Source organism: Catharus ustulatus, chromosome 8 (assembly GCF_009819885.2).
Source record: "Catharus ustulatus isolate bCatUst1 chromosome 8, bCatUst1.pri.v2, whole genome shotgun sequence".
In the NCBI taxonomy this organism is placed as follows: Eukaryota; Metazoa; Chordata; class Aves; order Passeriformes; family Turdidae; genus Catharus; species Catharus ustulatus.
In genome coordinates this window covers 2,749,030-2,770,120 of record NC_046228.1, presented here as the reverse complement: position 1 = coordinate 2,770,120, position 21,091 = coordinate 2,749,030, and the positions used below count along the sequence as shown (strand labels likewise).

Genomic DNA, 21,091 nt, shown 5'->3' with positions numbered 1-21,091 from the left:
CACACACAGTTTCAGGCAAGGAGGAAATCACATCTGCAGGGAATATGGGCAGCTATTGTTTGAAGCACAGGGTGATGTTGCACAACCCTTCAGGAGCCCGGTCCTGCTGCCACAGGGACACAAATGCAGCATTTTCTCCTCAGCAGCAGCAACTGCACACTCAAAATAGCAGCCACTGATTTTATCAGCCTGCTCTGCATTGGCAACTGAATATTATGTCCAGTTAATAAAAGAATTTAACTAGGTATTTTACTGTTGTAAAATATTCCTGCTAGAAATGATACATTTCCTGAATTGAAACACAAAAAAAAGATGCCAGGAGAAATGTTATCAACCCCAACTAAACAAACAGCATCACAGTTGTGAAAACATTGAGTTACTTCCATAGCAGCTTCTCCTAAGCATCTATATTTTATTTTTTAAATGTTCTTCCCTATCCAGGATGCTGATAAGACAAAGGGAAAAGGCCCCAAGCTGTGCTCAGGTTGATATTACGAAAAAAAAAATCACTGAAAGAATGGATAAGAATTGGATCAGGCTTTCCCAGGGCAGTGTTGGAATCTCCATCCCTGGAAGTCCTAAAGAAATGACTGGATGTGGCACTCAGTGCTGTGGTTTCATTGATGAGGTGGTGCCCACAGGCTGGATTTCATGACCTTGGGGGTATTTTCCAGCCCAAAGGATTCCCTGATTCTACAAAAGGTGTTGGCATCAGCACAGGCACCTTTTAAACAGGAAAAAAGCAACATTTCTGAAATGATGCCACCATGAAATCCCGGCCTCGGTTTCACAGACTTGAGCTGGGGAAGGTGAAGAGAAAAATTGATCTGCCCAGTAAATGATCAGTTCCCTCCAGACACAAAAATCTTAATCTGCACTGAGGAAACTCCAAATTCTTTAAATATAATTGAATTACATGTCTGAATTTAAAACTGGAGTTTGCCTCTCACTAAGGTAAACTTTCATAGGAAGCACCTAAATCACGAGATGTCCTTGAAAAAGCACATCCCAAGTGTGTTAAAGTAAAATCTGGTTAGAGATAAGCAAATTTTCTTTCTTTTCCTCTGGAAATGGAATTTTCTCACTGTTGCTGAGCAGCTCTGTGTGTCTGTGCCATTAGACAGTGTGAATTATCTCACATTTTTTGCACAGTGTAGTCGGCCCTCAATGAGAAAGTCATTAGCTTAATAATCATTCCTGACAGATTCCAAGTGAGAGATTCCAGCAGATACCCAGGACTCCCAGGATAAATAAAAGGAGTTTTATCTGTGAGAGGGGAGAGAAGGCTGCCCTGAATGATGAGTGTGCTTTCCCAGGGACTAATTGTTCAACAGGAGTATTTACAGTTAAAGGATTGGGGAATGGGGCCATCATTGCCAGGCAATTATCTGTACACAAATAACTTTAATCCCTTGGCATTTTTATAGCCACTCCATTATTTATTTTACCATATATCCTATTGCAATACCATTCCCCTCTTACAAGTACATACTTTTTTAGACTTCATATACAATTAAAATAAAACAGAGGAACACTTTGAAACGAGTTGAAGAACAATAGATCCCATTTAGCCATCAAATACAGCAGTATTTAACTTTTGTGCTTTTGATCAATATTTATGTGACAAGCTATTCATTACTCTTCTCCTCTACCACTGAAGCTGTTGTTCTTCCCACAGCCTGATGTGCACTTTTGTGTATTTAATTTATAAGTTTCCATGGAAAAGAAGTATTCAAAAGAGGAAAAAAAAAGTGCTGATACAGCACGTGGATCTTTCTACCAAGCCACAAATCTTTTCTAGTGTTCATCTTAAACTGAAAGTAATTCTGGGAAACAAATTAACGATATAAATCACATTATCATTACTCACAGAAAGATCCTGGGTTGTAACTCTCAGAGAGCTCCAGTGAGCAGCTAAAAGGCCTCTCTCTATATGGAGAATGCCTGTTTCTAATTAAATGATCTAAAAATAGAGTTGCACATACATCTAGGACCGAGCCATCTGTGTTATCTCCCAAGATAAGCCATTCTACACCCACTGTGATATCCCTTTCATCACTGCACAGCCACAACTGGGCCTGGCCCTTCTCTCCTATTTAGGAAGGGACAGAGGAAAAGAGAGAAAAATTTTAATCCAGACAAGCTTTTTTTTGAAAGTCAGAGCCCTTGTTTGGAAATATCTTTTCACACCTACTTGTGTCAATCAGAGCCATGTCCTGCAGCAGTGGCAGCAGTCAGGCAGGATTTCTCCATGCAGCTCTTTCCCAAAGCTGTTTCTAATTGGTTCTCTGGGCTTTTTGCATTGTTTTTGTGGGTTTTGCTTTTTTCTTCCCTCCCTCTTTTTTAACTATTTTAAAACTTTACTTTTTCCTCTCCACATTCAGACAATGAAAAGAATGACATAAAAAAGTGAGCTGGATCAAACTGGACCCAAGTTAAATGGCTGGGTAAGAGATTCCCATCCTATGTTTGGTGATAACAAACAACAAACTGTCTTCATACTTCAGGAAGGAGACAAAACCCAGCCTGGTTTTATTTTTTTTTCCCCTAAAAGCAGTTTCCTATATTGTTCACAAATGTCTGAGGGGACAAAAGGAGGAAAGCTTATCAGGATCTGTCAAGGAGGGGGAAACAATCTCAGAGGCAGGGGCAGCTCCTTCCCTTGGCAGGCAAAGGGAAATCAGAGTCACCCCTCACTCCCAGCACTGCTCAGGGATGCAATTTGGGGGTCTCCCATGGCATAATTAAGTCCAGAAAATGCCTCAGGCTGCAGCCAGCACAGCAACATTATTTACACTGGTCCCTACATTTCTTGCTGTCAGACTGTATTTACTCAAACAAAGTGCTTGGTGTGCTTGCCCCTCCCTCACTTTTGGTTTTGCTGTTGCATGATAGAATCTCAAGCAATGAAGTTATGATTATTTCACTTTAAACTTTCATTTCATCAGAAAGAAGAATGCAGCTCTGCAGGAAAAAGGTATTCATTTCAACCAAAACCCTTATCCATTTCTTGAATTAAATGAACAGTTTTAGACATGTGGCAACAACAATATAAAAACACTCTCATAACCTACAGGATGAAAGTGCATTGAATTCTCCCCACAGCCTATAAATTGTTACACACCTCAGAATAAACAAACAGGCAAAATGAAGACTAACCTTTGAATAAATGCCATTCCCTGGTCTCCACTGCTCTCCATTCAAAAGGAAGGGGGTTGTTATCTCATAATCTTTGAGCTGGTTCTTTGACACCTGCAGCCTCGGGGACTCCACATTCTCACCTAAGGACAGGGAGAAACATTTTGGGTTAGCTGGGAAGAGCCTCTGACAAGGTGAGCGTTGTTATTTAAGGGACTTGGCAGCATATTTGAAAAGGAAATAATTCAGGAAAAGGATTAAACATTAAACTGGTAATGTCAGTGTCAAAACCTACACAAATCCAGAGAGAACCTGTGAAATCTGAGAGGTTCAGGGGGAGAGTTGGAGGGGGATTAGATGGGGACAGCAGAAGACAAAGACTGCACATTAAAAAGAGAGATATGATGCAAGGATGGCATGGAGGATGCACAGTCTCATTAGTGGGGAAAAAAGGTCTGGAAGAGAAAGAGAACATAAACTCATTGAAATAACACTCTACTCCCACACAGGCAGATGACTTCAATTCAAACCACCAGGTCAAAAAGCTGTTTGCAAGCAGCATTTATCAAGAGTTTTTCCTCTCCCTAAACATATTAATGGCATTGTGCCTGTCGAGGCAGAGCCCTAAAACCAGTATCAGCACAAGAGCTGGAAAAATAACTGAGAATAAATCAAAGAGAAGACAGGGACGGCTCCCAGGTGCCACAGGATAGTCAAAACTCTGGTGGGGTTTGCCACACTTCTCTGTGCTCACCTAATGCTCTCAGAGGATGAAGAATCATATTCTGAGCAGAATTACCCCCCTTTAGTCACTGTTAGAATTAGCTCTAAAACATCTGTGCTGTCATTATGGCTAAGGCAGTGTGAGCAGAAATAAAGTCTGGTGGTTTTCAAGATGCTTTTAAAAACACACCACTTTACCTAAAACACACAAAAACCCAAAAAGCAGCAACCAACCCAACAAAATAACCCTTCACAAGATAAAAAGATAAAGTATACTGGAGAGAGGGAAGTTGTGTGTTTTGCAGAGCTCTTACACCCCTGTGATGCAGCCCAAGTGACAGGGCTGGGAGGACACAGAGAGATGATCCAAACCTGGCCCAAGATTTGGTTCTCCCCTGGGGAGGCACATGAGACACAATCTCAGCAGCCTGGGAAGGTCTAGACAGAACCTCCAAGCCTTTATTCTCATTATCAGGCAGGAAGCTCCCTGCTCAGAGCAGGAATTTATGAAGCATATCTCAGCAAAATGAGAGAAGTTTGGCTCCAGCCCTGCTCTCCTTTCTCCTTGGCCCACTAGAGCAATCTCAACCACACCAATTAAACTACTCAGGCCCTTCCATTATTTTGTAGGGTTTGCATTCTGAAAGTGTCATGAGATCCAAGTTTTCAGAAGCCCTTGGGGGCTCCTTATCCTCCCATGGATGTGCTGTCTGCACGGCTTCCACCAAGTCTGACACCATGGAGCTGCCAGGGTGATATCAGAAAACATCAAAGCCCCTCTGATCCTCCTCCCTGTGCCTTTCCTGATCACTCTGCAAAGCATGAGCTTCACAGCATCACCCAAACAGCAGAAAAAAGGGAGGGGATCAGCATTAGTGCACAGATGTGTTATTCCCTAAACAGACAGCCTGGTCTGGAGGTGCAGCAGCTATAAAACCACAACGGGAAAAGGGAGGAAAATCCACACAAAGTGTGGTTCAAGTTTGCCACTCCTACTTCTCTTCCATCCCAAGGAAGTGATGCTCATGGAGCATAACAAAGCAAGGTTACAATGAGCAAATTTAATCTTCCACACGTGCTTATTTATCTGCTGCAAGTGCTCATTGTGCAGGAGTGTTGATAGTCTGGAGACAGACATCACGACAGGTTTATAGGCAGCAGTTATATCTTTATTGGAAAAGATAATTTATTTGGGGGGAAACAAAGCAGACGAGCTTCAGGGTTTGCAAACTCTTCTGAAGGCACAGCATTTATAAAACACGAGATCAATTTCTGTCTAGTTGCTTTCCCTGAGCCAGATACTTGGCTGCTTATCTGAATGTTTTTATTTAAATTATTGGGTGTGATAAAAATCACAGCTTCCTGCTGAAGGCAGAGGAAGCAGTGCAGCCCAATTTTGGGCCTCATTCTGGAGAGAATTTGGGCACATGCATTGTGCACTTGCTTAACTCCAGCTGCCCTCAGTGTGATAAAGGCACAGTGTGGTGTCTTTTGTTTATCAAATAATGTTTTTCTCATGAAATTTCATTATATTTATGGACTGGATATGTTCTGCAGAATAAAGAAACCTGTATAGCTGATAAATAAACTTTAAATCAGTCTTTAAAAAGAAAAGGATGGGGAAGATAATAAGTTAGATTCTTCAAATAGATTTCTGCAGCATGATTGCAAAGCCTTGAAGAACACGGGGCAGAAAATAGGGGAATGTATCAGGGAAGAGCAACCCACACTTATCCTGAGCAGGAGAGATCTGAAAGCAATGGGACACAGGCACAGGGAAAGGAATATTCTGAATCAGGAGGAAAAAAACCACAAAAACATACTGAGAGAGTCAGGCCAAAAAAATTAAGCAGGAATAGTGGAGGAAATTTGGAAGCAATAGGATAAAAACCAAGTGAGTACAAAAGTGGGACAGTTCCTGGGAGCCTTGGAGAGCCTTTGACCCTCACCTGAGCTGGAGGCCCCAAGGAATTCACCCCAGTCAGGGATCCCACCCAGCCCCCTGCACAACACCTGAACAAAACACATCCCCAGCCTGCTCCTGCTGTGACACCATCCCTGAGCCCTCCCAAAGAGCATCCAGGAGAGGAGCACTGGGACATGGGGCAGCCTTTCCATCACCCCAACCATCCCCAGGCTCCCAGAGCTGCAGTTCCTCACGCACACAGACGTGCTGGGATTTCCTCTCTGCCACTCTGCACCTCCCTTCCCCTTTTCAGGAGGATTTCTTTGAAGCTGAACCATTAGAGTTGTTTGTGTTCCATTAATAATGAGGCCTCTTCTCTACAGGGACTCTTGGTGCTACAGCAGAATAAATAGGGCAATAATTGAAATCAGAGAATTGAAATTTCGGTAATGTGTCATGAGAGGAGAAGAGAATCAGGCCATCTGCAGTACCAGAAAGTTAGATTAGACCCAGGTTTCCTATCTTTTGTGTCACATGCACCTACTTACTCACCTACTTATTTTCCATTTCAGTGAAATTCTGTCCAGCTCTTCCTGACGCAAGCTCGTCTCCCACTTTTTCACATGAAAAACTTCTCAGTTGTGTCTGTTTTCTATTTTCAGCCTGCACTGAAGGTAATGCTTTTGATCCACAAGCAGCCCACAAGCTGATGCAGTGCCCTTTATTCTTTTTTTCCCCCCCAGTAATATAAAAGCTACTTTGTACAAATAGTGAGATGAGTAGATGTTACCTGTCAGTGACTTTTGTGTGGCTGAAATATTTTTCATCTGCCATGTACTTCTACAACTTTTCTGCTTTGCACAGTATTGTACAAGGGCTTGTTGGCAAAGAATTTAAGAATGGTTTTCATCTTTTTGCTTTTTTATTTCAGCTCCTCCAAGCTCTGTGCAAAATAAACCCTGAGCATGTGATGTGACATCTTTGCTCAGCGGCCACTGCCTCCTGAAAAAACCCAGACACTCTCCAGATTTGCATTCACTTAAAATTAATAAGCTTTTAGTGAGGCAGGGCCATTTATTTGTCCTCATGACAAACAAAGAGGTGAATGCACCCAGTGCTGAGTAGCTCTGGATAAAATGGGATTAAGTGCAAGGAAAATAGAATATGCCCCACTAAATGCACAGCCCAAGCCTCCTGCCAGTGCTGGCTGTGCCCCCAGAGCAGGACAGGAGTCAGACCTGGGCTGCTTTATAAACAACATCCATCTCTTACTCACAGATTTACAGAAAACTCAACTATGGTGCTGAGCTCCTTCCCACTGTGGATGGGCCCATGGCAATAACAGGGATAACAGAATAACACAGTTCAGAGAATCCCACAATGGTTTGGGTGGGAAGGGACTCTCAAATCATCCCATCCCACCCCTGCCATGGCAGGGACACCTCCCACTGTCCCCAGTGTCCAACCCCAATGTCCAACCTGGCCTTGGGCACTGCCAGGGATCCAGGGGTAGCCACAGCAAATCTGGGAATTCCATCCCAGCCCTCCCAGGGAACAATTCCTGCCCAAATCCCATCCAGCCCTGCCTGGGCAGTGGGAGCCATTTCCTGTGTCCTGTCCCTCCATCCCTCATCCCCAGTCCCTCTCCAGCTCTCCTGAAGCCCCTTTAAGCTCTGCAAAGGGCTCTGAGCTCTCCCCAGAACCTTCTCCAGCCTCAGCAGCTCTCCCAGCCTGTCCTCACAGCACAGAGGCTCCAGCACTCCATCAGCCACCAGGTACTCAAAGATTTATTCAGCCCCAGAGCCTCAGCAAAGCCCAGCCCAGCCAAGGTCCCAGTGATGATTGGGATGCCCATCTCCATCCCAGACTGGAGCTCTGGCTCCTCACATTATCCCCAAACCCCCCTCATGTCTCCCCCTGCACTTATGAAAATTACAGAAGTGAGGGGATAAAAAAGATTAATTTAAATTATCCTTGTGTTACCTTTCCTACTACAAACCACCTCAAAATTGTAAGTCACAGCCTGTCCTCATTTTTCTCTGCAACAAAACCCTCAAAGCACTGGAATAATCTTTGGATTGAAAAGAATAATGGAACAGAGTAATCTTTCTGCAAACTGAAATCAGCTGAGGACAGGCAATTCCCTGGGAGTCAGGAAGGACATCCTTTATCCATTATTCTCCTCATTTTCTTCAGTTTCCTCAGTTAACTCTCAGTTTGTGGGATCCATGACCAGATGGGTCATTCCTGGCTGTGGAAGGGATTTCCCCCTGGCTGCATGAGCACTCACTGGCACTGGGTTTGTGGCCAGGTCCTGAGGGACCCCAGAGCCTCCCCTGCTGCCTGGGGAACCTTCATCATTTGGGATGATTCTTCTGTCACCTCCAAACTCAAACCAGAATTTTTCAATCCAAAATTCCCGAGTTTACTGAGAGGGGAGGACCAAGTCTTGTCCTTCACCATGGAGATGAGCTTAGGAACTTTAGGAAGGGGTGAAACAGGATAAGGAATGGAAGCTGCCCACAAACACAGCACCCACAACCAGGCAAGGGAAAGGTTTTATCACAGTTCAGTAAGAAAATATATTTGGATATTTTATCTGCATTTTTATCAGCAACCTTTACTCAAGAGTCCTCCTGAAATCCAATGCTCAGAGGTGGGACATGGAATATTACAAATATTACAGAACCCAATGAGTTGCAGGCTGGAGCAAGGGGTTGAAGGCCAGGAAGGTTGTACCCTCAGGGATCATTAAGATTCCTGCTCCAACCATTGCTCTTCAAAGCAGGTGACACCAGAACGACCACATGTGGGACTGGGGATAACACTGACAATGCTGCACCAAAGAGGTGATTCCAGAGATCCAAGTTAATCCTGAGAGCTGCTGTGAGGAGCACATCTGGAATGCTGGGGGCATTTCTCCTCACCTGCATTCACCAAGGATGAATTGAGCCTGGAGCTGGTGGCTGGAAAGGCTGCCAGGGAGAGCAGGGGGGTGGAAAGGCTGAGTTACAAGAAGAGAACTAAGAATTATTCTGCATAATCTAGAAAACCAAAGGTGACAGGACCCATGATTGTCCTTTAGCTTTCTGTGCCTCTTGGTATTTATCTTGCCAGTGCTGATGTGTTTATAGATGGCAGGAGCATAAAGTGCCTGTACATAAAGTGAGATAGGATTCCAATATAGAATTGCACAGAGGATCACATCCAGCTCTTGTCCATCAAGGAAAACAAAAAGAAAAGAAAAACCAACTTGCTTTAAATGGAAATTGTCATTAGGGGTCAGATTATATCACTCAAAAAAAAAAAAAATTAAGTGTGAATTATCCAACTACATGGCCCAGGATGTGAGATTCCAGCCCTGTATTTCACTGCATCTTCCAGCAAAAGCCAAAACATTCCCCAAGTTAAACCTTATCCAGGCACAGGCCTTGCTGAAACCACCTCCTGAAATGTGCCTGTTCTGCCTGAGACAGGAAAAACCAATTGGTGCTTAATAAAATCACAGAATGGTTTGGGTTGGAAGGGACCATAGAGCTCATCCCATTCCATCCCTGCCCTGGACAGGAATTTTCACTGCCCCAGATTGCTCCAACCTGACCTGGGACACTTCCAGGGATGGGAATCCACATCCTCCCTGGGCACTAATATAAAACAACAAAAATAGCAAGATACAGCTGATAATAAATGTGGCAAAGCTAGAAAACAAACCAGCACCAGATTTCCAGTGCATAATGGTTAAACAAAGCCAGCCCTGCCACTTGCACGAGGTCAGAGAAGCAACAGTTTAAATTTTACATCAAGCAGCAGCTGAGAGCACAGACACCCTCCCAAAAAAAGGACAAAAATCACCACATTGATAAGGTGCTTCCCATTATCCCACTTGCAGCACTTTCACAGCTTCATAAAAGGCAGCACAGCACCAGGCTCTGCCCTCCTTTATTTCTAAGCACAAAAGCCTGGGTAAGATTTGACTGTGCATGAGTAAAACTCTTATCTCTTGCACTAAAGTTTTTATTAACTCAAAATCATTAATTATTTTCCCAGCTAACCTTTGCTCCTCTAAGCAGTACATTGATTCAGGAAAATTAGTCCTTTCATGGCCTGCTTGGAAAATAAGTTATAAAAAAAAAAGAGGAAAAAACTAAACACAAAGTTTTACTTGTTTTCCCCCTTCTCCCAAATTCCCAAACCCAAGACCTCAGGCATTTAAGCACAAGAAACCCTTGGAAAGCAGCAAATTCCATGGATCTTCTTGAGCTTGAATTTTTTGAATTTTTTCTCACTGCGAAATTACTACTTATGTACAAAAATTTTTCAAATATGAGAAGTCAGAAGAGGTCTTTGATGAGCCTGAGGAGGGACAGCAGCAAGATGACTCCATGCATTTCTGAATTTAATTTTCTGTTCTTTTGGCTTCTAATGGGAAAAGATGCTGTGTCCAGCTTGGTGGGTGTGTAAAGATGAAGCTCTGCAGCATCACCAGTGATCCACAGCAGGCAGCTCCAGGATGAGTAGTGGAAGGTTGAGATTCCCTGATCCCCATTAACTGAACAGCATTAAAACATGACTTTCAATATTTGGGGTCTATAATTCTCAGATCTACCTCCTGTCATCACTTGCTCGTGCACAGTTCCTCCTTTCCCAAATCTGATTCTGCTGATGAAATAATCAGTGGCAGGGAACAGCCCTCTCACCCCCACCCCATGAAATCCATGAACTGCCTGGAATGTGTCATGTGTTCAACATTTCAATGTGGACACGGCAGGGAAAGCTGAAATCTGAAATCTGAGGGTGGCTTGGTGCTCTCCTCTCTGTGCTCAATGCCACTGCCCCACCAGCTGAGCAAACTGATGACACAGACAAAGGCAAAAAATAGAAAAGGTGGGGACAAGAAAAGCAAAACTAAAGTGTTCCTTGTGGGACATACCCCCTAAGCAGTTGGATCATCTTAATCTTCAAGCTTCTGTAATACAACTGTTGGAAGGCTCCAAGGCTGAGCACAATAAAGTGCTTTATTCAGGGAACCATATGACTCCATCAGTCATTCAAGCACATGTTTGGCACAGATTGAAAGTGAAAAGCATAGCTAAGGCAAATATTTCAAAACTGAACTTGTCTTCCTAACACACATGGTTTATATATTGGTGTAATATCTATATAACTTTTCAGTTCTCATCTAGAGTAATGTCATGGCTGAGGTACAAAATGATGTCTCTGCACCAGGCGTTTCTCAGTGGATAACACATGCCAAAAAGCCATTTACTAGAAAATTAAAAGGGAGCTATCACACTTGGGGAAAAAAAAAAAGCCAAAACAAAACACAAAACCTGTAAAAATAACTTTGTTCCTTCTAATTCCTGAAATTCTATTTCTCCAATCAGGATTCTGCACCATCCCTCACTGGAGAGCTGTGCTGCAACAAAGCCAGGCCAGCTCCTTCCTCCTGGAGTGCCTGAGATGTGCCTCCTCTGTTTGCAGATGAAATATTGAAATATTGCTCATCACAGAGAGCAACTCCTGCTGATGCAAATGTGATTAAAGCAATCTGGGCAGAGCACAGTGTGATTAAAGCACAGTAATGGCAGAAGGATTTGGGCCCTCACTATACAAAATACATATTGAAATGAAGTCAAGGAGGGAAGCCAGTGTATCTCAATATCCTCCCTGTTCTCCAGAACAGAATGTGACAAGTGGAGTTGGGAGAACAGAATTTGCCATTGACTGCAGGAGGGGGCAGGGAGCCTGCAGAACATTTCCAACCCAGCTTTATGATGTGTATAGAATACATACAGGGATATATTTAGGAAACAGCTGTCCAGACTCATTTGGGATGCTGTTATGTTTGACTGAGGAATTATTATTCAGGACCAGTCCAAAGACAGAGTTGTCTTTTTCTTTTTGTTGTTTTTTTTTTTTTCCTAGAAAAGAACATTTCAAAATATGGAGAAATAAGGCAGTAAGCTCTGAAGGAAAGGGCATTTCAGCACAGTGGGTCATGGGGGTGGATCCAGAGGTTCCCCCCATGGAAGAGCTCAGGGCTTGGAGGTCACAGAAGGGGGCAAATCAGAAATGCAAGATTCCAACCCAAAGGAGCTTTGGAAAGTCCATGACACAACAGCTTAGGAGAACTTCTGTCCTCCTGCTCCAAGTTTTCAGCTGCTTCTTTTCCAAGCCCTGATCCACACCATATCATCTGCCCCAGCCCTTCCCTCTTGTGAAAACAGGCAGGACAGGGCTAATAATGGATGAAAATCCTCAGGGGTTGTACAGTGCCTTTCCCAGAGGTATTTCCAGGGTGCCAGAGTGGATGTCCCATCCCAACTCAGCACAGGTGCTACTGGCACACCTCTGCTTGTTCCTAAATTGCTACTTCTTCCCCAAAGAGTCCCTCATGTCCTTGTTTTGGATTATGAACTCAGCCTTGCACCCTTCTGCACCAGCAGTACCCACCAAAAGCACTGAGGCAGAGGAGTAATAACCTGTGCTTTACAAGCACAAGGAATCCACACAGCTCCAGCTGCAGAGAAAAAGGTACTAAATATATCTTCACTTTCCAGCAATGAGTCCACATAATTATGTGAAAATCCAGGTCCAGCTCCTCCCCTCCAAAACCTCATGAAAGGCTACCTTCACTGAGTGAAGTTCAAATTACTCTCCAAAACACAATTTCCCTTGGTCTTTCAGTAGGTATAGTGCAATGATTTACTAACTCAGTGAGCACAGCTGAGGGATGCTCCTGCCTGTGTACAACCAGAAAAGCACCCAGGAGTGGGAGTGGGAGCTGTCTCCTCACAGGAACACCAACCTCCCTCCAGATTTCTCTGGAAACACAGCAAAGCCAGCTGCAGCATTAATTCAGGGATGGGATGTGGTTTGTAGCTCTTCCCCAAGCCTAGAAGAGGAGCTCCTGGGCTGGAGGAGTGGATATCCATCAGGAATTTCTGTTTGTGTGGGGAATGCCAGATCCTCACATCACACAAAGGGAGAGGGAAATGAACTGCACCTGCTGCAGCACAAGCTGTCACTGAGGCTCTGCTGGCTTTTAAAACGTGAATGAAAAGACAACTTGGAGTTACTTAATGTTTCTGAAGCCACCTCTGCTGCTCAGGTTTATGAGTGTGACCTTGCAGGAAGTGTCACCATAAGTTCTGGGTCTCTCCATAACTCCTGACTTTCACACATTCCTCCAGCAGATGAGCTACAGGAGCAAAGAACACTTATTTTTATGGTTTCTGTGGCAGGATATCACCCCAGGTGGCTGCCACAGCTCTGCTCATGTGCTCTGCACATCCTCTGGTGCTGCAGAAAGGATCTGAAACGCCAGCAGAGGCTGTGCAAAGGACTCAGGTCCATGGAGGGGAGGGAATTTATGCCAAAAGAAGGTCAGGCATAGAAACAAGATAAAAACAGCACACAGAGTAAATAGCTCCTTCTTTCTAAAGTGTGATGATTTAAACTAAAAGAGGAGAGATTCAGATTGGATATCAGGAGGAAATTCCTCTCTGTGAGGGTGGAAGGGGCTGGGATGGAATTTCCAGATTTGCTGTGGCTGCCCCTGGTCCCTGGCAGTGCCCAAGGCCAGGTTGGACATTGGGGTTGGACACTGGGGACAGTGGGAGATGTCCCTGCCATGGCAGGGGTGGCACTGGATGGGATTTAAGGTCCATTCCAACCCAAACCATTCAGGAATTCTGGAATTTCTCCTGCAACAATCCCATAGTCTCACCTTGGTGTTTGCCCAAAGTGTGTCTGTGCCTTACTCAGGAGGCAAGAGATGAAGAAATCAATCCTCATTCTTCTGGGATGCTCACCTCATGCTTCAAAACACAAAGTGCAGGAGCAGATTGGAACCTGGAGCCCTTTCATGATCTCCAGTTCAAAAAGGAGCAGGGATGAGGTGCTGTGTCCATCCCTGTGTGCTCCACGGGGATGCAGTGAATTTATTCCCAACCCTCTCTATCCTCACAGTGGCAGAAAAAGAATGGAATATAAATTTTGTATGGATTGAATTATCCTCCTCACATCCTCTAATTGTTGAAGTTCCAGAGGATCTCAGCACAGACCATCACTGCATTCAGGCAGTGCTGCTGGGCCATGCTCAGTTCCAGGCCCATATGATCCTCTTATTAAATTATAAAGTCCAGATTTTGTAATTTTTTTTCATAACTATATCAAAACAATCCCATAAATACTTGAATTTGTTGAAGTTTGTATATTAATATATCCTTTCACTTCACAAATGAAGTTTATCTTTCAGCTGCTTTCAGGATTAGAACACATTTAAAAGAAGCAAGAAAAGAGCAAACTTTTCACCATTGTCAGAAGAAGGTTTTTCACTTAATGCACATGATATATAATATTGAACTAAATTTCCAGGGGCTGACACAGTTCCTCTTGAAAAATACCTCAAAATAAATGAGTTAAAGATACTTTTGTGCCAGATTCTGCATCCAGCTTTTCCTGCCTTGAAGTGCATTATCCAGCATGGCTAACAGGCCATGACACATTTCACTTCTTGCCTTATTACATCATAGATTTGGGACAAGAAAGAATTTGTTCTTCCAATCACTGCTTTTAGCAAGTTGACCTTGTCAAAGAACAATTTCCTGCCTCCAGACTCTTTCTTATCCTAGCTCCAGGTCATGGAAGGCAGCAAATTAATTTACATGGGGTGTAAAAAAAAAAAATTAGTGGAACAACCTGAAGGGATTAAACAGATTAATTTCTGATAAGATGATGCAGTTCAAGCCACTTGATACCAACCTAGCCTCAAAATCCTGCATAAACCCTAAAAAGAGAAGGGTCAACGTGCTGAAGCAGGGCTCTGCTAAGAAACAATCCCTCCTCTTAGTTAGTGGGGTAACAAAGACATAAAAAATTAATAGATTTGAAGCACTTTGTTCTGTATTAACCAGAAACAAAAGGGGTTGAGCTCTTGGACTGCACTATGAAGAATCCACTGCTACCCTCAAACTGTGGGGATTTAATTTACTTGGTCAGAGATCTGCCCTGGAGACGCTGCAGGAGCTCAGAGAATCCTGTGCAGGTGTGATCCAGGCCTGTAGCACTCCAGAACTGTGCAGATGATGTGCTTTTGTCTAGGGAGAAATCTGAGGAGCTGCTGGAAATCCAAGTACAAAGTGCAGGCAACAGGGAGAGCGGGATCCAGGATGATGTGCAGTAAAACATGAGAGGTTGTAGAGGAAGGAAAGTCACCAGAAAAATAAAATAAAATAAAAATTAAAAAAATCCCTGCAATATGAACAGCCTGGCATCCTGAGCAGGATGGGATGGTGAGGGACAGAGCCTGCTGTGTAACCTGACAGCATTCCAGACCCATTTCCAAACACCCTAAAAATGCCAATTCCTGCATTATAGCAGCTCTCACTGAGGAAAAACCCACCCCAAGAGCCCAGTCCCTCTGAGCAGGCAGCTCAGGGCTCACCCTTTGCTCTGCCACAGCCCAAAAGGAGGCTCAGGAACACAAGGAAAACAGAGCTCAGCTGCACTCCTTGGCCAGCTTGCCCTGGCAGTGTCAGATCTGCTGGAAGCAGCAGGGATAAATCTGTCAGGAGGAGCACATGGGAGGTCCTGGTGGAGGAGCAAATAAGCCTTTCCATGAGCTGAGCCTTTTTAGAACAGAATTTCATGATGATGGGTGGTGAGTGAGGGATAAACAGATATCTTCATAAACAGATAAACACAGCCCTGTGTCTGCAGTCACCCACGTGCCATCAGAAATCCCACTGGGCTCCCAGCAGGATGCAAAACCACCCAAAACACAGCCTGACAGTCATGAGTTCAAGGATGCTCTTTGGATCTGGAGCAGCACCTTTCCAAAAATCCCAAGCAGAGCAAGAGAGGAGACACCCAAGGAAGCAGCAGGGAAGAACCTGTCAGCTGCCCAGAGAGCTGAAGGCTCAGGATGCAAACACAGCTGAACAGTGGGAATAAAATTCCTCAGCTGGGGGATGTTGGCATGGATCTCTGGAGCCCCATGGACAGTGACAGCTCCTGCCAGGCTGTCTGCAGGGAATAATCATCAGACAAGGAGGTGATTATACACACAGCAGAAATACCTGCCATGAATGCTGGAGCAGTTTGAGAGAGGACAGGGTATATAAATGAGCTCTAAAACACACAGGGTGATGGAGAAGTCAGGTTCAGAGCACAAGACAAGGCAAGATTTCTTCTCCTGACATTTATTTTCATTAGATCCAAGGCAGGTGCAATCAGTAGCAAATTAAAATCTAGACAAAAGTGATTTTAACTGAATTTATGGGTTGCAATTTTAGGATTTGCGTTTTTTTCATGCCCAGAGAAGCTGTGGCTCTTCTGTCCCTGGCAGTGTCCAAGGCCAGGTTGGACACTGGGACAGTGGGAGGTGTCCCTGCCCATGGCAGGGGTGGAACTGGATGGTTTTTAAAGTCCCTTCCAACCCAAACCATTCTGTCATTCTAAGAGTCATTTTTTTCTGTGGTTTTCCCAGCTAACACATAATACTTTAAAGAAAAGTTTTTGCACACACACACACACTCACACACAATTTGGACTTTACCTATCCACAGCATGACTTTGTCTGCCCTGCAGAAACAGGACAGCTTTGACCACAAAAACCTTGTCAGGTGTAGATTTTAAAGTGTTTGACTGAGACTGAGATCAAATCTTATCCTACTTTAGATCCCACTCCACAAGGACAACAAAGTTAATTTGGCCTGGTTTGAGTTTTCCTTTTTGTCTATGAGGTCTTTTAATCAGAAACCCAGAACAAGACTGAAAACTAAAAAGGCAATTGTAAAACCACAAAAAATGGAAAGAAAACATACTAAAAGCAAGCAACAAGGCTACTTTTAAGTTGCCCAGCCCACAACCTGATAATTTCTGTTTAATAACAGAGCTGTCACTCAGGCAGCCACACATCACTGCCACGTTCCAAACCCGCTTCTCGAGGCTTATCATAACTCCAACTTGTCTTAACCACTAAACACGAGTTTAGTTACAAACCAGGATGTCCTGGCAGCTTTAGGGTGTCCTGCAGGGTCCAGAATGCCCAGTGAGACCAGTGCCAGCCCAGCCAGGAGCATTTGTTGTCACTGGGAGCGTGGCTGGGTGAGGAAAAGCTGGGCTGGAACTTTCAGCACCTCCACGACCAAGAAAGCAGCACAAGCTCTGGTAGGGCTAAAGCTGAGCTCTGCTCCCACAGGAAAATGTGGAATTGAGGCAGGGGATGCTCACTGAGTATTCTGGATGGAAAAGAGCAAATTACAGACAGGGTACTGAAAGAAGAGGAGCAGGAAGGTACAGGAAGGCAAATCCAAGCCACCATGGTTGCCCAAATGTAGCATCAAAAACCTCATAGAGATGAGCACAAACTTTACACAGAGCCTAAATCATCAGTGTGAGAGTAACCTCAGAGCTTCAGCTTGGCTCTGAGGGAATTCTGAGCCACAAGAAACCGGATTTCCACCCCCTCTTCCCATTCTGCTGGCTTATCTGTGTGCTGGAGCCAAGTCACCCACAGCCTGCCCTCCACAGGCACAAACACTTTGAAGCATTTTACCTCCAATTTTCCCAACTGCAAGTGAACTGCCAAACCATGGAGGGGCTGGCCAGCCACAGTGCCCTCCACACTCAGAGCAGGGACCCATCCTTCCACCCAAACCAAGCTTCTCTTGTCCCCAAAAAGGGAACAGCCACAGGGCACCTATTTCTCTCCATCTGCCAGGGAATTTCTGCAGCCTTTACCCCAAACCCACTGATTTGGTGCAAATATAAAGGTTGGCAAAGAGAAATCAAGATCCACTCCCAAAGGCAAAGCTGCAATGCCTGTTAATCCATTAGGATGAATTCCAGGTGCTTGATCAAAGGCAACACTTTGTCCTTTCCCCCTCTGGGATTTCCATGTGCTACAGTGTCTCCCCATCTTTTCTCTTAGCAAGTTCAGAGCCAAAGTCCCAGTGAAAGTCGCTGTCAGTAAATTTGGAGATAAGCAAATATTTACAAAGCTTCAAGTTACAATGGGTAAAAAAAAACAAAAAAACAAAAACAAACCCAAACACAGGAGTTTGGAGTAACATGCAGGGATGCAAACATCCCTCAGTGCTGTTAAATGTATACATAGAGGAGAATCTTTTCCTCTCTCACATAAAATCTACACTGGCAGCTGCTGCTTAACGAAGAGGAGAAGATCTGGGCACTCTGAGGGTTCCAGAACAAACCCCAAACTTGCTGTAGGAAGAGACAATCCCTTCCTAGGCTGTTCCCCATCCGTAACACGGACAGCACAGCGCTCCCCAGCTGAATCCCCGCCCGGAGCTCACTTTGAATGAACACAGCGCCGGCGAGAAAACTTTTACCCAGCCAGGACGCTTTTACCAGCACTATTTGGCTTTTCCGCGCAATTTTTCCCAGCTGGAAACAGAGCCCAAACTCTGACAAGACTCCCAGACCCTTGAATTCAGCCCCGGGGGCTGTTTGGAGGGGATGCGTGGGAGGAGAATTTCTAACCCCGGGACCCTGTAGGGCATCCCCGAATGCACAGAACTGGGGGGACCCCGGGCTCCGGTCCCCGGGGATGGGGGGACAGGGAAAGGACCGGCAGGTTTGGGGGTGCCAGGGGATGGGGGTGCAGACAAGGGACGAGCAAGTTTTGGGGTGCCAGAGGATGGAGGTGCAGAGAAAGGACCAGCAGGTTTGGGGGTACCAGAGGATGGGACCCGGCAAGTTTAGGGGTGCCAGGGGATAGGGGTGCAGAGAAAGGACCAGCAGGTTTGGGGGTACCAGGGGATGGGGGTGCAGACAAGGGACGAGCAAGTTTTGGGGTGCCAGAGGATGGAGGTGCAGAAAAAGGACCTGCAGGTTTGGGGGTACCAGGGGATGGGGGGACAGGGAAGGGACCAGAAGGTTTGGGGGTATCAGAGGATGGGACCCGGCAAGTTTTGGGGTGCCGGGGGATGGGAACCGGCGGGTTTGGGGACACCAGGGGATGGGACCCCGCGGGTTTGGGGGTACCAGAGGATGGGACCTCGCAAGTTTTGGGGTGCCGGGGGATGGGAGCCGGCGGGTTTGGGGGCTGCACAGCGCAGCTATCCCGGGAAAGCCCCGGAGCAGGCAGAGGAGCAGGCAGAGGAGCGGGAGTTCCGCAGCTCCGCTTGTGCCCGGCCGGGACCTCCCGCTCCATCCCCGGGCGGAGCGGGGGGAGCCGCGCTCCGGATCCACCTCCCTTCTCCTGCTCCGGCTCAAACGGAGCTGGGGGCTGGGGATCCTCGGGGGAAAAGCCCCGGGGGGCTGTGTGTGACTTACCGAGGGGCAGGCAGCCCGGGCCGAGCAGCAGCAGCGGCAGCAGCAGCGCGGGGAGCCGGGCCGGGGGCAGCGCACGGGGGGAGCGCGGCTGCGCTGCCTGGAGGCGCTTTGACATCGCAGCCCAGACTGAGGGAGACAAACTTTCATCAGCTGGGGCTGGAGAGCAGCCCCATAATATACAGTTACCGAGAGGAGCGAGCTGGGACTCAGGATGTGAGAGATTTCCTGCATGCAGTTAACTCCAAAACCCCTCCTGCTCCTGCCTCAGCTGCTGATGAGCTGGGCTCGGCTGCTTAGGGAAAAGGAAAAAAAAAAAAATAAAGAGGAGTTGGATTTTTTTTTTCTTTCTTTCCTCTTTATATTTTTTTTCCTTATTTAAGTAGGTTTGTGTCGGCTATTTCATATTCTTTTGTTGTTGTTTTGGCAAGGACCAAAGCTAATCCTGCACCCCTGGAACATCTGAGCCCCTCCGCAGGGTCCCAGCCCTGGGGGGTTCTGGAGTCCCCCTCCCATCCCTGCTCCCGGAGTTTTCCCTTTTTTTTTTTCCTGCCTGCCGCCTCTGGAAAGACATCTGTGTACGTTAGAGCTCAGGGGTTATTTATTGGTTTCATAATTATTTCTGAGTTGTTTCTGGTGTTGTTTCTTATTTTATATTGTGGGGGTTTTAAAAGAAGGGGGAAAAAAAAAAAAGAAAACAAACAACAAAACACACCCACAGAGTTGCCAGATGCATTTTTTAAAATCTCCCTCATTCAAATTATTATTACTGACTGTCTGGGAGAATAACCAAATACAGATTATCTACTCCTTAATGTACCACCAAAACACATGTAATGCCCACATGTTGCTGTGGAGCAGCAGAAAAAAAAAGAATCTAATCCTGAAGATCCTCACAGACTTTTATTGTGCAGTTTTTAGCTTCAATTTACTAAGATTCTTCCTAAATCTCATGATTTGGATGTTGACACTGAATTGTGCAGCTTGGCTCCATGTTCCTTGTGCATGAAACAGTTGGCAGAAGTGTTCTGAGATGTGTCTGTAGGCCAGCAGGCACAGGAACCATGCAATCCCACTGAAAAATGGTGTTTGGAATCCCAGATTTGGGGCTCTTCTGGAGCAGAGGATGCTGATTATTCCCAGTGATCCAGAATATAATTTTCACCAGCTCTGGGGATAAATGAGCCAGAAATTGCAGGGGTGCAACCTCTGTGGTTCCCAAACTGGAGCATGGCACGGTGCCCTGGCAGCATCACTGAGGCATCCAGGGCTAACTGTGTAATGCCAGCTCACCCCAGCACAAACAAACCTGGAAAAGGGCTGGGACCATGGAGAGTGTGCAGAAAGGGCTCTCAACAACTGCTGTGCTTCACACTTCAAAAGCTCCTTTCACCTCTTACCCCTCTGCCCAATCCACACCCATTTCGCTCTGAAATTTGAATTTTGTCTACACTTACACCTCAAACCTCACGTTTTCCTCATTGTGTGTATTCCCTCTCCTAGGGAGCAGTCAGGGATTAGCCTGTGTGTAACTTTAAACAGCCAAATGCTAAATTTTCCCTGCTCAGCCATTATCAATTACAATTTAACAGCTACACTCAGCAATGTTTCATCCCTCAAATATAAACTAATGAACTGCATCAACTCTCTCATTAAGGACATATGTGCTCCACACAGAACATTGGTTAAAAAACATTAAAATTCCAACAGAAGACTCCTGTGTGCAAGGCCACCATAAAAGCCATGTAGACATCTTTAGACTTTGAAGGTATTTTTCCCATTAAAATGAAAAAAACATCAGTTAAAGGGATCTAAAGGTTTCTAAATGGGGTTTTGGTAATCCCACAAGGCTTTTCTTTACAGTGGTAGTACTTTTATCTGAGTAACAATATTTGCTAACAGAGAATGTGGAGCCAATTATATCTTGATCATTCATTAGCATGATCAACTCCTCAGATTTCTCCTCCCCCCAAAAGGAATTGTTGCCTTTTACCATTCTAATTTTATGGGCTTGAAGTTGAT

At 45.3% G+C, this 21,091-nt stretch overlaps 1 protein-coding gene across 1 annotated transcript in view; it reads right to left on the bottom strand.

The window, feature by feature from the left end:
* Nucleotides 1-19,115, bottom strand: part of ADAM12 (ADAM metallopeptidase domain 12) — a gene marked incomplete at its 5' end in the record, with an annotated part of 173,682 nt that extends 154,567 nt beyond the window's left edge. The window contains 2 exons of the mRNA XM_033066008.1: nt 3,160-3,281; nt 19,073-19,115. Of these exons, the coding sequence (XP_032921899.1) occupies nt 3,160-3,281; nt 19,073-19,115 (165 nt within the window). The remainder of the gene's footprint in view (nt 1-3,159; nt 3,282-19,072) is intronic.
* Nucleotides 19,116-21,091: the final 1,976 nt, after the last annotated feature.